The sequence below is a fragment of the Fukomys damarensis genome, unplaced genomic scaffold (genome assembly GCF_012274545.1).
Source record: "Fukomys damarensis isolate Sample0158 unplaced genomic scaffold, DMR_v1.0_HiC HiC_scaffold_30, whole genome shotgun sequence".
Lineage (NCBI taxonomy): Eukaryota > Metazoa > Chordata > Mammalia > Rodentia > Bathyergidae > Fukomys > Fukomys damarensis.
The window spans coordinates 5,344,575-5,358,949 of NW_022900942.1; the positions used below are offsets into that span (position 1 = coordinate 5,344,575).

The window sequence follows — 14,375 nt, forward strand, 5'->3', positions numbered from 1 at the left end:
GCGTCCAAGTTCCCGACTGTGGGTCCGCTGGGCCTGCTGAGCCTGCCCCCGGAGCTGCTCCTCGAGATTTGCGCCTACCTGGACGCGCGCCTCGTGCTCCACGTCCTGCCGCGCGTGTGCCACGCACTGCGCGACCTTGTACGCGATCATGTTACCTGGAGGCTCCGCGCGCAGCGCCGCATTCGCGCACCCTACCCAGTGGTGGAAGGTGGGGGCCAGGGAGGCCCGCTCAGGGCAGGCTTGTGGTGGGGCAGGGGCACCTGGCTGCCACGTGCAAGGAGTCTGATGCAGGCTTTGTAGCTGTTCTGGCTCTGGATGGAGGTTGAGGTTGTTTCGGTGGTGTCAAGGTCTTTGGCCCCTACAGCTTTGGCTCAGGAGAGGTAGGGCAGGGGCTCAGCTCTGGAGTCTGTAACCCTTGAAAGAGCCTAAGGTTTAGGGGCTGAAATCCTTAATACCAGCTACTACAGATCTTCAAGCCCTTAGATAGGGGCTGGTGCTCACTCCTTCCCGCAGTCATTGGTTCCTGGGGTAGAAGACAGTTTGAGGACCTTGTATTGCTATTGTTGATCCTAATATTATCATCGGATCCACAGGCCTTTGAGTCAACACAAGGAACAAATTGGATAGTTGATTATTCTAACCAGGAAATTGATTCCACAGAGGGGCAGGGCTCCTGTGTCAGTGAGTCTCAAAGCACCCTGCATTTGGACTCCTCCCCAAAGTTTGAAAAATTTAGAAGCTTATGCTAGGTGTGGTGGTGCATGCCTGAATTTCAGGATTTGGGAGGCTGAGGCAGGCGGATCTCCAGTAGTTCAAGGCCTCTGGACTACAATAGTGAGACCTTGCCTCAAAAACAAAAACAAAAACAAACAAAAAAACAAGCATCCTGGGCGAGGTGGAGCACAGCTATAATCCCAGCACTCAGGAGGCTGAGGCAGGAGGATCGTTATGAGTTCCAGACCAGCCTACGCTACATAGTGAGTTCCAGGTCAGTCTCACCTACATAGTGAGACCTTGTCTCAAAAAGACAAAAAAAAAAAAAATCAAAAAACAAACAAGGAGCCTGGCATGGTGATTCATGCCTGTAATCTGGGCACTGTCCTGAGGCAGAAGGATCCCTATCCCTGTGAGTTCAAGGTCAGCCTGGGCTACAAATCCCAAATGTTGAAATTACTTAGGCATGCACCGCCATGTCTGGCTAAATTTTTATTATTATTTTTATTATACATGTTTGCAGTACATTATGATTACGTTCATGAGGAGTTGCTACATAACACATCCTAATTCTTTTTATTTTCCCTTCCCTTTGGAAGAGGGTTGTAGAAGTCCCAGTTTTTAGAAACAAGGGTGAGGAGTATTACTAACCTGCCTGGGAGGTGGGTAGTCAGGTGGCCCGTGCCTGGGCCTGCTTGGGATGGGGCAAGTGATCTAGCTGTGTCTGTTTGGTTTTGCTTTGTTTTTTCCGAGAAAGGGTCTCCTATGTAGTTCAGGCTGGCCTTGAGCTCACAGTGAACCTCCTGTCTCAGCTTCCTGAATGCTGGAATGACTGGCGTGTGCCACCATGCCAGACCCACCTGGGAATCTATCTAAGTTGGGTATAGGTTGGGCTCCTTGGTAGCTGGTACCCACCAGGGGCCCTGCTCATGGTGCCCCACAGAGGAGGACTTCGACTGGCCAGCTGCCTGCATTGAGCTGGAGCAGCACTTGGCACGCTGGGCCGAAGATGGGCGCCGAGCTGAGTACTTCTGCCTGGCTGATGGGCACTTTGCTTCCATTGACTCAGTGCTGTTGCTTCAGGTGAGGTGGGCTTGGTGGGGGGCCAGGCACAAGGGTGCCAAGGTGGCCCCAACAACATCTCCTGCTGCCCTCCCAGGATGGGACACTCTGTCTGTCAGGCTCGCGAGATCGCAACGTCAACCTGTGGGACTTTCGGCAGCTTGGGGCGGAGCCCAGCCGGGTTTTGGTCAAGGCCTTGGGTACCCAGAAAGGCAGTACCCATAAGGTGAGAGGGGCTGTGGCAGGGAGGAGGCAGAAGGAGTAGGTAGGGTCTGCTGGCCAAGAGCCTGGGTTTTGTTGTTGTTTTGATACAGGGTCTTGCTATGTATCCCAGGCTGGCCTAAAACTCATGGTGATCCTCCTGCCTCAGCCTCCCAAGTGATGGGATTACAGGAGTGTATAACCATTTTTGGCAAGAGCCTGGATTCTTGTGCTAGATTTTAGATTTGCATCTGACTCTGCTACTGTTTTGTGGCTTTGAGTGAGATGTGACTTTTCTGGGCCTCAGTTTACACTTCTGTCCAGTAGGTAGTGAGGATGAATATGGGTGGAGGATGAACTGTGTGTTAATTGCAGACTTTGGCACATAGTAAATGCTCGGTAGAGATCAGCTCTACCCTGAAGGGCCCAGGAAGGGGTAGTAAGGAGGCTACCTTTGGGGACCACCAGCCCTTAGTGCTTTCATGAGAAGTGGCAGAGAGCCAGGCATCATGGTGCACACCTGTAATTCCAACACTCAGGAGGCTGAGGCAGGAGGATCTCCACAAGTTTGAGGCTAGTGTAGCCTACATAGTTAATTCAAAGGCAGCTTGGGCTACATAGCAAGACCCTGTCTAAAGACAATAAAAAAAGTAACATTGGAGAAGCTCCTCCACCAGTCATCAAGGTGGTCCAGGTACATGGCCAGCAGAGTTGGTCTGGGGTGCAAATCACTATAGTTATGTCTTGGCTGTGTGACCTTGAGTGAGAGACTTAACTTCTCTGTGGCTCACTCTGAAAATTTATATTTAAAAAGGATATGGGCCCAGGGATTTAGCTCAGTGGTGGAGTAAAGGTCCTGAGTTTGATTCTTGGTGTGGGTTGGGGGGAGGATATGTACATTATAGTACCTTTCTCAGAGGTTTTGGTAAGGAGTAAAGGAATAAGTTCATCAGCTGCTCATACTCTAGGTATATTATTATTTTTTATTATTTTTGAGACAGAATCTCACTGTCTAGCCCAGGCTGGCCTCAAATTTACCATGATCCTCCTGCCTCAGCCCCCCAAGTGCTGGGATTACAGGCCTATGTCCCCACACCCAGCAGAGGCTGTACTCTGTTTGTTTGTTGAGACGGGGTCTTGCTATGTAGTTCAGGCTGGCGTTGAAGCCATGGAGATCCTCTTACCTCAGCCTCCTGAGTGCTGGGATTTACAGGTGTGCACGACCACACCCAGCTGAGGCTGTACTCCCTTCCAAGTGTTAACCAGGCCCAACTCTGCTTAGCTTCTGAGATCAGATGAGATCCTCTGAGTTCAGGGTGGTATTGCCATGGCTGTAGACTCAGGCTGCTCTCTTATTAATCACATTTCCAGGCAGCCTAAGACTACCACTGGTGCTGAGACTAGCACTGCTACCTCCAGAACTGAGGGATGTTACTGTGTTTGTGTGTGTGTGTGTGTGTGTGTGTGTGTGTGTGTGTGTCTCCCAGGCTCCGAAGCCAGAGATCCCCGCTATCCTAAACCCTGTTTACACCCAGGTTTGGACTGGCTGTGGGTTATTGGGTCACTTACCCTCCTGCTTCCTCTAACCCTTGGCCTCATCATCTGTGGGATGGGAACATGAAGCTAGAATGGTGTGTTGTGTGACAGGGTATTTCCCAGTAGACAGTAGGGAGGAAAAGCTGTGTGGCCTTGGGTGAAACTGCTGACCTGTCTGAGCCTCCTCTACAAAAACAGGAAGGACCCAGCCTTGCCCCCATGGGTGGTAGGGAAGAGAAGGTCGGATTAACTGTTGTGCCTTTCCTGCAGGGCTGGGTGTGGTCACTGGCGGCCCAGGATCACCGAGTGTGCTCTGGCTCCTGGGACAGTACCGTTAAGCTGTGGGATATGGCAGCTGATGGGCAGCAGTTCGGCGAGATAAAGTAGGAGGGAGTCTAGCAGGGATGTGGGGAGGGCAGGGCCCCGCCTGGCCACTGACTGGGCACTGTGGTTCATGTGTCCCTAGGGGCAAGGCAGCTGTGCTGTGCCTCTCCTACCGGCCTGACATCCTGGTGGCCGGCTCCTATGACAAGAAGGTGACCATCTATGACCCCAGAGGTGAGCTGGGGGTCTTGGGACCCAGGTGGGAAGCACAGGGCTGCTGGGGTTCCAGGGTTTCAGAGTCATACTGGGAAAGTGACAAAGTCACCCAGCCAGCTGCTCATCCAGACCGAGGTTTGGGCTGTGCCACAGCCAAACAGGCAACTGGGGCAGAGGGCATAGAGGAGACCTGGTGGGCTCTTGGCTCCCCATTTCCTGGCTATGTGACCCCAGGCAAGTTGGAGCCTGTTTCTCTATCAGTGGTACAGTATAGCATGTCCTAAGCACGTGGGAGCCCAATGTCTATCCCCAGATCCGAATCCTCGTAACCCTACCAGCCCTGGGGTTAGTGGCAGGGGTGGTAGTAAACACATTGTTGGATCTGGGGTGAGGCTCAGTGGTAGAGCTCTGGTCTACCTCATGGCAGGCCCTGGTTCCATCCTAGTGTCACGAAAAAAAATCAGATTAAATAAGTTAATTTACATAAATCATCTAGAACAAGCTTTGTGTGGTGCTATGTGCCTTTAATCTCAGCTCTTGGGAGGCTGAGGCAGAATAATTGCCATGAGTTTGAGGCCAGTCTGGACTACATAGCAAGACCTTGTCTCAAAAAAGCAAAAATAATGCCAAAAGAAACCCAGAACATCTAGAGCAAGACTGCCTGGCTCAGAAGTCTTTTTTATGGTTTATTCATTCATTCTTCTTTTGTGAACCTGGAAGGTCGCTGATTACCCTTTTGTCCACAAAGCGCTGGAACCAGGCCTGGGGTGGGAGAAGAGGAGGTGGCAGAGAGAAAGGAAGGAGCTCAGGCGTGGTGGTCCTGGATCCAGCTGGGAGGGAACCCAGGAGATTGTCAGCTGCAGGGTGTGGGCTGAGCAGCCCAAGAGGTTTTCCAGGGCACACAGTGGCCTGGGGTCTCCAAGAGGGCCTAGGAATCTGCGGGGCTCTGATGTCCCCCTCCCTGGCCCACATCACCTGCCAAGCGGGCCCAGGCCTGCTGAAGAGCCGGCGGCTGCACACAAGCGCGGTGCTGGCCCTGCTGGCCGACGACAGGCACATCATCTCGGGCAGTGAGGACCACACCTTGGTGGTGTTCGACCGCCGCACCAACAGTGTCCTGCAGAGGCTGCAGGTGGGCACCTCCCTTTCATTCTCCTGTCCTCCCCAGGGTCGGGAGCCTGGGCTGCCATCCCCAGCTCACCAGAGCCACTCTGTTTGTGTCCTTCCCACAGCTGGACTCCTACCTGCTCTGCATGTCCTACCAGGAGCCCCAGCTCTGGGCCGGCGACAACCAGGGCCTGCTGCATGTGTTTGCCAACCGTGACGGCTGCTTCCAGCTTGTCCGGGTCTGTAGGGGCCCTTGTACTTCCTGTCCTTTCCCTGGACTCCTTCCCACCCTCTCTTTGCCCCAAGTGGTATATATGAGTGTCTGGGGCGGGGGGCTGTCCCTGATTGTCACCTGTGTCTCTCGCAGTCCTTTGACGTGGGCCACAAGTCTCAGATCACAGGCATTAAACACTCGCTGGGGGCCTTGTACACCACGTCCACTGATAAGACTATCCGGGTGAGGATGACCGCCCCCCGTGATCTCCCCACTGTCCTTGATTGGGGGGTATCTTCTGACCTCTGCCCATTGCTCCCCAATAGGTACATGTACCTACGGACCCGCCCAGGACCATCTGTACTCGAAGCCACCATAACGTGCTGAATGGGGTGAGGCCCTGCCTGCACCCTGCCCTACCCTCAGGATTTCATGCTGCTGTCTCCTGACTCTTCTGTCCCTGTCACCCAGATCTGTGCCGAGGGCAACGTGGTGGTGGCCGCTTCCGGGGGACTGTCGCTGGAGGTCTGGAGGCTGCAGCCCTGAGCACACAGATGCAGATGTGCGTGTTGGTTCTGCACTGCCAGCAGGCAGGTTGAGCCTTGGCCTCTGTTCTTGGGGGACCCGACCCCTACTGGTGCTGCCTCTGCCCCTGACCCACAGGCTCAGGGCACGTGCAGTGCTGGCCATGGCTAGGTGGGGCCCTTTGGCTGGTCCCTGTGCCTGTGGGAGGTGACATTGTGGTTCTGACCCACTTGAGCTGTTCCCCACCCCTGGGCCCCAGTTTGGTGTGACATGAATGCCCCCTGTCCCAGTTGATTGCTCAGGAGAATAAACCTGATGCACCACACAGGTACTGGGCCCTGGGGAGCTTTGTGTCGGACATTGTGGGGTGTATGACATGGGACTGAGTGGAAGATGGTGGCCTGGACTGGGTGCATGAGACAGCCATGGCTGGTGTAGGGGGTGAGGACCCTGGGTACTTTTGTCTACTGGTGCCTCTCTGTGTGTGACTTGACCGTGTGGCTGTGCGTGTGTGGGGGTTGTCACTGAGCCCCAGTCTGTGTCTGCAGGGTAGTGACAGTGGTCATCTGCCCAGGCTCCTCTGCGGAGTGGGAAGGGATGGTGGCAGTGTGGCCTCAGGGTGTGTGTGACCGGTGGGGTGGGGAGGGAGACTGGGCGCCCGCAAGCCCATCACGCCCGTGCTCCATCTCCGCTCAGCCAAGCTGCACCCCCAAGGATCAATCCGTGTGTTTATTGAAGCCCCCTGTACTGTGGGGCCATCGGTGGCACTGCCATGGGGTCACAGGATGGCGCAGGGTTTCTTCTCCTTGAAGGGGTTGGTGGCGGCTGGGATGCCCACAAGGAAAGGGTCGCTCTTGGCCTGCTCGGTGCAGAACTGTAGCAGGTCGGTGGCTGCCTTGGATACCTGCAGACCGAGCCGGTCAGCTGGGTCCCCTGCCCCCTTGCCCAGGGGTGCCCACCTCACACCCTGCACCCATGTCTGCCCTCACCTTCACGCGCTCGATTCCTGCCTCCATCCGCAGCTGCTCCACGGCCTGGCGGGCCTGGCCAATGTCGCTGCCGATGGCCACCTTGCTGGACATCTGGGGAGGGTAGGTAGAGTGTGATCAATCCTTGAGCCACCTGAGGGTCTCCATGCTCCGCCCTTGTTGCCCTGGGCCGTTAGTGCAAGTACCTCTCCGCAGAGTTCTGTGGATGCTGTGCTGATCCTCCTGCGATGGCCACCCCTCTGCCTCCTGCCCACATCGCCCAGCCTCTCCACCCCTCTCCTCCCACCCACAGAGACTTTGAAGCCAGGCCCCAGTGAAATGTCACCAGCAGCAGCAGCAGCTGCCTTGGCAGAGGGAGTCCCTGCCCCAGGAGGCCCAGAGGCTGCTGGTGTCACATGGGGGCACCTGGGTCCCCTGCCGGGGGAGGGAGCTTGCGGCTTTCTCCAAACTGTTGGGTCTCCTGCTAAGTGTCTCCACCAGCCAGCATCTGCCACTGCTGATGGCACCCAGAGGGCTCCCCAGCCCTGGTCCCCTCTGCTCTGTGTTGTCCACACTGCCTGGTGCTGACGGTGCCTTGGTCCCCACCCCTGTCCACCTCTCATCTCAGCTCCAGACCCCAGGGCCCCTCTGTCCCCAGTGCACTGCCCCCCCAAGCATCTCATCCTCTCTTGGCTGGGCTCCACCCTGGACTCCTCCAGCTGTACAGGCCCAGTCCCAGTGCTTCCTCCCCTTTCCCACTGGTGTCCTCAGGTCTAATGCTGTCTCAGATGTCATCAGAGCAGCCTGAAAAATCAGGCTCTTAGTCGGGGCACTTCCATGCCCACCCTTATTCCCCTGTGATGACCACTCCTCTGGCTCCTACACCAGGGTCACCAATACTCACTGCCTTGTGCCCTCCTGACTCTGCTCCTACAGCAGCACCTAGTTTGAATGTTTAAAAAAAATCCCACCCCTGCACTCCTTTTTGAACATCCCCAGCACTTTTTAAAAATTTATGTATTTTTTTTTTTTGTACTGGAGATTAAACTTGGGACCTTGCACTTCTGAGGTAGGTGGTGGAACCACTGAGCTAAATCCCTGGCCCTATGTATTTGTTTTTGTGTTTTGTTTTTTTGAGACAGGGTCTCACTATGTAGTGAGACTGACCTGGAACTCACTGTGTAGCCCAGGCTGGTCTCGAACTCACAGCGATCCTCCTGCCTCAGCCTTCTGAGTGCTGGGATTATAAGCGTGTGCCACCACGCCCAGCTTCCTGTATTTGTTTTTTTTGAGATGGGGTCTTGCTTTGTAGTTCAGGCTGGCCTTGAATTCACTATGTAGCCAAGGCTGACTGTGAACTCTTGGTGATCCTTCTGCCTCAGTCTCCCAAGTGCTGGGATTAAGGCCCTCAGCTCTCATTTTTTATTTTCAGGTAGGGTCTTACTAAATTGTTATTGCCCAGGCTGGCTTCGCACTTGAAATGTTCCTACCTCAGCCATCCAGAGTGCTGGGATTACAGGTGTGCACCACCACATCTGGCTTTTTTGTTTATCTTTTAATGTAGTCACTGTGTAACTCAGACTAGCCTCAAATTTTCCACCCTCCTGGGTCAGCCTCCTGAATGCTGGGGAGATTGCTACCACCTGCAGCAGCTCTCATTTATGTGTATTCATTTATTTATTTGCCAAACTGGAGATGGAGCCCAGGGCCTCACACATGCTAGACTTTGCTGCTGAGCTGTTTTCCAGCTGTGTCCTTGCTGAGTCCTCACATGGTCCAACTTTCTTCCCTTTTCATCTTTTTCTCCTTTCTCTTCCCCTTCCTCTTCCTCCCTCCCTCCTACCTTTCTCTTTTTCTTTCTTTCTTTCTTTCTTTTTTTTTTTTTTTGGTACCAGGGATTGAACTCGGGTCCTTTTGCTTGCAAGGCAGGAGGCGGAACCACTGAGCTAAACTCCTGGTCCTCTATCTCTTTTTTTGAGGGGTATTGAAGGTATTGAACCCAGGGCCGTCATACCTAGCTACTTGTCCAGCCCTTTTAAAATTTGTTTATTATGACATTGGATTTCACTAAGTTGCCAGGTGGGACTCAAACTTGTGATCCTCCTGCTTCAGCCTCCAAGATTTCTAGGATTAGTGTGCCACGGTGCCTGGCTTCATGTGGTCTTCTATTCATGTGTATCCCTGGTGTCTCTTTTTTCTTGTTTGTTTCCCAGTACTAGGGGCTGAACTCGGGGCCTTTTTACATCCCCAGGCCCTTTAAATATTTTAGTTGAATTTTATTATGATTTTATTGAGCAGGATCTTGTTAGGCAGTTCAGGCTGGCCTTGAACACACCATATAGCCCTAGGCTGGCCTCAAACTCTCAGTGATCCTCCTGCCTCAGCTGCCTGAGTGCTGGGATTCTAGGCATGCAACTTCATTCCTGGACAATTTTATTTTCAGATAGAACCTTGCTAAATTACCCAGGAGCGGGGCTCAAACTTGCCACTTACCTGTCCCAGTCTTCTTGAGTAGGAAGGGCCTCTTCTTTTTTAGTTTTTTGAGACAGGGTCTTGCTGTGTAGTCAAGGCTGGCCTCAAACTCACAGCAGTCCTGCCTTGCCCTTCTGAGTGCTGGGATTACAGGCTTGTGCCCCCATGCTTGGCTCCTGTTTTGTTTTTCTTCTATTGTGGATGAAACCTAGGGCCTCATATTAGTACTCTACCACTGTGCCACACCTCCAGTTCTTTTTATCTTTATGTTGTTGTGTTGTTGAGACAGAGTCTAGGTATGTAATCCGGGCTGGCCTTGAACTCATGGCGATCCTCCTGCCTCAGCCTTCTGAGTGCTGGATTATAAGTGTATACCTTTTAATCTTATTTTTTCAGACAGGGTCTTACTAAGTCACTCAGATGCCCAGGCGGGGCTCAAATTTGGAACTGTTCAGCCTTCAGAGTATGTGGGATTCCAGACATACTCCATCCTGCTTGGTGAGACAGGATCTTTTTAAATTGCTAAGGCCTTGAACTTGCAACCTACTTGGCTCAGCCTCCTGAGTAGCTGGTTACAGAGGTGGACTACTATGCCCCACTATGGGCCTCTTTTTTTTGAGACAGGGTCTTGATATTAATTTAGGCTGGCCTTGAACTCAGTATGTAGGCCAGGCTGCCCTCAGACTCCTGTAAGACTTGAGTCTCACTTTTACTCCTGGAGGGTGAACAGCCAAGAGGCCTTCACGATGCTGGGCTCAGTAGCTCAGCGAGGCTCCAGGAGCTTGTCTGATAGCGAGAGTCACCCAGGAAGGAACACACCAGGCAAGTTGGCTAATAGACCTTTATTAGTCTGGCCAGACGGCACCTCCTAAGCCAAGTAGCTCAGGAAGGGCGGCTAGCTCAGAAACAGAGGCCATTTTATATTGGGCTGAAGGGGGGGGGGTTTACACTTAAAACTTACAGAAAGAGGACAAAGGCAAAGAATCAGTTAATCTGAGCTAGTGGTCATCAGGCATATACTTGACCGTCATGTACTAATGATCAGCAGATTGATTATCCATTTTCCATTTTCAACTTAGATTACAAAGTTCAGAGCATTCAACTACAGGCAAGCAAGGAGTGGTGTGATTGATGTTGGGTCTCTATGTTCACTACAGTTTCCATCTAGCCTCCCAGTTACTTCAAAGCAGCCACCCAACAATTCACAATCAATCGTTAGTTATCCTGTAAGGGATGGGTGGGGGAGTGACAGTCTCTAGGTCGTTTGCTGGTCAACATGCAGTCGCTCTGGTTCAGTCAGGCTCCCACACTCCCAGGTGCTGGGAATACAGGCATATGCCGCCACTCAGCAAGGACCTCATTTTAACTTTACTTCCTCTTTAAAGACCCTCTCTCCAAGCACAGTCACACTCTGAGGAAGCAAAGCTTCAATTTTATGGAACAACTCAGCCCATAACAAGCATATTTTCTGTGGGGCTGAGACTGAGCCAGAACCTCACGCACTGTGGCCTGGCACTCTGCCACTGAGCACAAGCTCAGCCTTTGTTGAGATTCTATGTGCCCAGCACTGTGTAAGAAACAAAAAGACAGCAGTGAAACAAGGAAAAATCTTGCCTCACAGAACCATTGTTCCTTTTTTTTTGAGACAGGGTCTCACTATGTAGCCCAGGCCAGCCAGGAACTCACAGTGAACCTCCTGCCTCAGCCTCCCAGAGAGCCTCAGCCTCTCTGCCATATGCTGCTAGTCTTTGGATCTTATTGGGAGGTAACAGCCATCGCTAGAGGTTTTTAACACTGATGTGTCTGATTTATGTTTTAAAAGTGTTGTTGTCTCAGGTTGGGGATTTAGCTCAGTGGTGCCACTGCCTGCCTCAAAAGTGCAAGGTCCTGAGTTCAATCCCCGGTACCCTGGCTCTTGCAAAAAAGTGCTGTTGTCTCAGCTGGGAGATGGGTTTGGTGGGGAGGGAACCCACAGGAGACCATGGATCTGGGACCTGTTTACAGATAAAAGTTGGCAGATACAGGGTGTATATGAAAGGGAGATCTGAAACTCAGCTCTCAGTAGTGCATGCCTGTAATCTCAGCACTTGGAAGGCTGAGGCAGGAGGATCATCATGAGTTTGAAGGAGCCTAGGCTACATATTGAGTTCAAGGTCAGCCTGAACTATATAGGGAGACCCTATCTCAAAGCACCAAAGACAAAAATCAGAAGCCAAAGTCAAACTTGACTCCCAGGCTGAGGGGTTTGTTCAGTGGTGCAGCATGTGCTCTGTGTTCAAACGAAGCCCAAGGTGTGGTGGCCCATACCTGTGATTCAAGCCTTAGGGAAGGTGAGGCAGGAGGATTGGGAATTTAAGGCCCGCTTGTCTTTTAAAAAAAGTTTTCTATTTGTTATTTTTCAAAAATTTATGATTTTTATTATTATCTTCTTTGTGTGCACCGGGGATCTAACTCAGTATCTTGCACTTGTGAGGCAGGCCATGGCACTACTGAGCTAAATCCCCAGCCCATAGTATCATTTTTTTTTTTTTTGTACCAGGGATTGAACTCAGGCCCTTGTGCTTGCAAGGCAGGTGGCAGAACCATTCAGCCAAATCCCCAACCCCATATTATCATCTTTTGAGATGGGGTCTCACTGTATTGCCCAGGCTGACCCTGAACTCCTAGGTTCAAATGATTCTCCTGCCACAGCCTCCTAACTGGGACTATAGGTAGATGCCACCAAACTTAGCATTTATTTATTTTGTACTGGAAATGGAACCCAGGATCTTGCCTATGGTAGGCAAACACTCTACCACTGAGCTATACCCCAATTTCCCAGGGTTTAGCCTTGGAGGTGAGTAGAGCCATTCGCCACCGTGCATAAGAATCAAGGTTAGTTGGTTAGGGAATATGGGGTGACTTTGAGATCTAGGTGATGTCTGGGAGGTAGATCTGAATGTATTATGTACCTTAAACATACTAATAAAAAATGTGAAAAAAGAGAGGAAGTTGTGTTCTTCCAACGAAGTAGTCTTGTTTTTACCCCAAGGGCTTTGCCCTGGCTATTCCTTATCCCAGTGTGGGAGCATGATCTCCTCAATCTTCACAGTCCATTGTCTTGTCTTGGCTCAAATGACACCTTGGTATTCCTCCCTGGCTACCTGCCCCTCCAGTTAAAGCTACCAGCCCCTCCATCCCCCTTCTAAAGACTTGCAAATCATCCTAGTTGGAATCCTCCATAGAATTTAATACTGTTGCTAATTCTGTTATTTATTTATTATTTAAAGACAGGGTCTTGCTATGCAGTTCAAGCTGGCCCTGGACTCACTATGTAATCCAGGTTGGCCTCGGCCTCCCAAGAGCTGGGATTACAGTTGTGCACCACCACACCTGGCTATTGCTTTTTTTTTTTTTTGAGTTTATTGGCACTTTTAAAGTATACAGTACAGTTACATTCATCATTGGGGTGTTGCTGATTCTTTATTCCCTAATCAGACTGTGGGTTCCAGCAGGGGAGGGTGCACAACTTGGTCTTGCTCACTGCTAAATCTGCATTGTCTGGCAGGGCCTTGTGAATAGCATAGACTCTAAGCTTCAGAGTGGGTGAAGCAAGGGGTTCCCTCTGCACCCTGAGCACCACTGGGAGGATGCATGAGGTGCAGATCCCACTGAGGATCTCACAGTTGTTTGTGGCAAAAGTGATGTCAGTCCAGGACCCCAAAGGAGTTTCCTGACTCATGGCAGGTTTCCTAGAGAAGGTGACAATTTAAATTGGTGGGGGAGCCGGGCGTGGTGGCTTATGCCTGTGATCCTAGCACTTGGGAGGCTGAGGCAGGAGGATGGCTGTGAGTTTGAGACCAGCCTGGGCTGTTTAAGTGAGTTCCAGGTCAGTCTCAACTACATAGTGAGACCCTGTCTCAAAATAAACAAACAAACTGCCAGAGGATGTAAAACAGGAGGTTGTGGGGATTATTATGTAGGGTGTGGAAATTGGGAGATGGAAGAACAGGAGTTGTAAGGTTTGACCAGAGCAGAGACCAGAGTGACTAGAGTGAGGCCACCGAGGCAGGTAAAGTTGAAGCAATGAGGCATTGACTGGGTGCACGCTGGCCAAGGGAGATAAGATCGTTGGCATAGGAAGGAGGGTGCACACAGTTTATATAGAGGAGTTTAAGTAGGGGAGGGCATGTCAGCTTGAAGGGTGGAAAAATTTGGGGTCTCGGGTGTTGGGCTTGAAGCTGGTGAACAGGACAGAGTGAGGGTAGCAGGGAGATAGCAAGTACAGCAAGGTACAGCGGGTGCCATGTGGTTTTTCAGAGAATCCCCCTTGCAGATGTGAATGAGTGAGGCGGTAGCTGGCTTCCTGTCATTGCTGTTCTTGCAGGCAGTGTGTCTGCTGGGTTTTTTTTCCTCAGTTGGGCGGGGGTCTCGCTCAGGGGTCCCGTTAGGATCCACCCAAAAAAAGCCCAGCATGGTGGAACGTTTATAAGGCACTCGGACAGAGGCTGAGGTAGGAGGATCACTGTGAGTTGGAGGCCAGATCTATTTTGAAAAACAAAAACAACTAAAAAAAGACTATCTCATTAACAAGTCAATTTCAGAGAAGCTGAAACCGTTTGCCTAGTGACCTAAATCCTGATGCTTTAGAAGCTGTTCTGTCAGTCCTAGGGGACAGGAACAAATAAGCAGGGGCAGCCGAAAGCCGTGCGTCTTCAGCAATGGAATTGGGAGTGAAAATTCATTCCAAAACTACGGAGAATGCATGTAAAGAACGGCTCCTGGGGCTGGGGATTTAGCTCAGTGGCCCCCGGACCTGCCTCGCAAGCACAATGTCCTGAGTTCATCCCCCAATCACGAAAAAGAAAAAAAAAGCTAGGAAAGAAATAAGGGTTCCCCAGGCCTTCCTTAGCAGCAGGTAATACGTACACAAAAATGGCCGCATCCAGTAATGCAGGGTCTAGAGCTGTCACGTGAAATCAACTTCCGGTGGCTTCTCCCAAGCTTTTTCCGGAGAGCTACTTCCGGTACTCTTGCAGAGAGGTGGTATTAGGGTT

General features: G+C 51.6%; 2 protein-coding genes across 2 annotated transcripts in view; one reads left to right on the top strand and one right to left on the bottom strand.

Annotated features, from left to right (window-relative positions):
- Positions 1-6,225, top strand: part of Fbxw9 (F-box and WD repeat domain containing 9) — a 6,842-nt gene extending 617 nt beyond the window's left edge. The window contains exons 2-11 of the mRNA XM_033757506.1: positions 1-208; positions 1,658-1,797; positions 1,874-2,002; positions 3,784-3,896; positions 3,980-4,071; positions 5,037-5,185; positions 5,286-5,399; positions 5,528-5,617; positions 5,701-5,766; positions 5,846-6,225. The exon at positions 1-208 is cut by the window's left edge and continues 43 nt beyond it. Of these exons, the coding sequence (XP_033613397.1) occupies positions 1-208; positions 1,658-1,797; positions 1,874-2,002; positions 3,784-3,896; positions 3,980-4,071; positions 5,037-5,185; positions 5,286-5,399; positions 5,528-5,617; positions 5,701-5,766; positions 5,846-5,920 (1,176 nt within the window). The 3' untranslated portion in view covers positions 5,921-6,225. The remainder of the gene's footprint in view (positions 209-1,657; positions 1,798-1,873; positions 2,003-3,783; positions 3,897-3,979; positions 4,072-5,036; positions 5,186-5,285; positions 5,400-5,527; positions 5,618-5,700; positions 5,767-5,845) is intronic.
- Positions 6,226-6,332: 107 nt separating this feature from the next.
- Gng14 (G protein subunit gamma 14) lies at positions 6,333-14,314 on the bottom strand. Its single transcript, XM_010613359.2, has 3 exons — positions 14,248-14,314; positions 6,889-6,981; positions 6,333-6,803 (listed from the first exon to the last, which is right to left on the bottom strand). Exons 2-3 carry the CDS (start codon positions 6,979-6,981, stop codon positions 6,678-6,680), a joined length of 219 nt encoding a protein of 72 aa, XP_010611661.1. The 5' UTR covers positions 14,248-14,314; the 3' UTR covers positions 6,333-6,677.
- Positions 14,315-14,375: the final 61 nt, after the last annotated feature.

Coding starts and splice junctions, on each gene's coding strand:
- Gng14 (XM_010613359.2), bottom strand. CDS start 6,981: ATGTCCAGCAAGGTGGCCATCGGCAGCGACATTGGCCAGGCCCGCCAG. Junction 6,804..6,888: donor CAGGAATCGAGCGCGTGAAG/GTGAGGGCAGAC, acceptor CTCGGTCTGCAG/GTATCCAAGGCAGCCACCGA.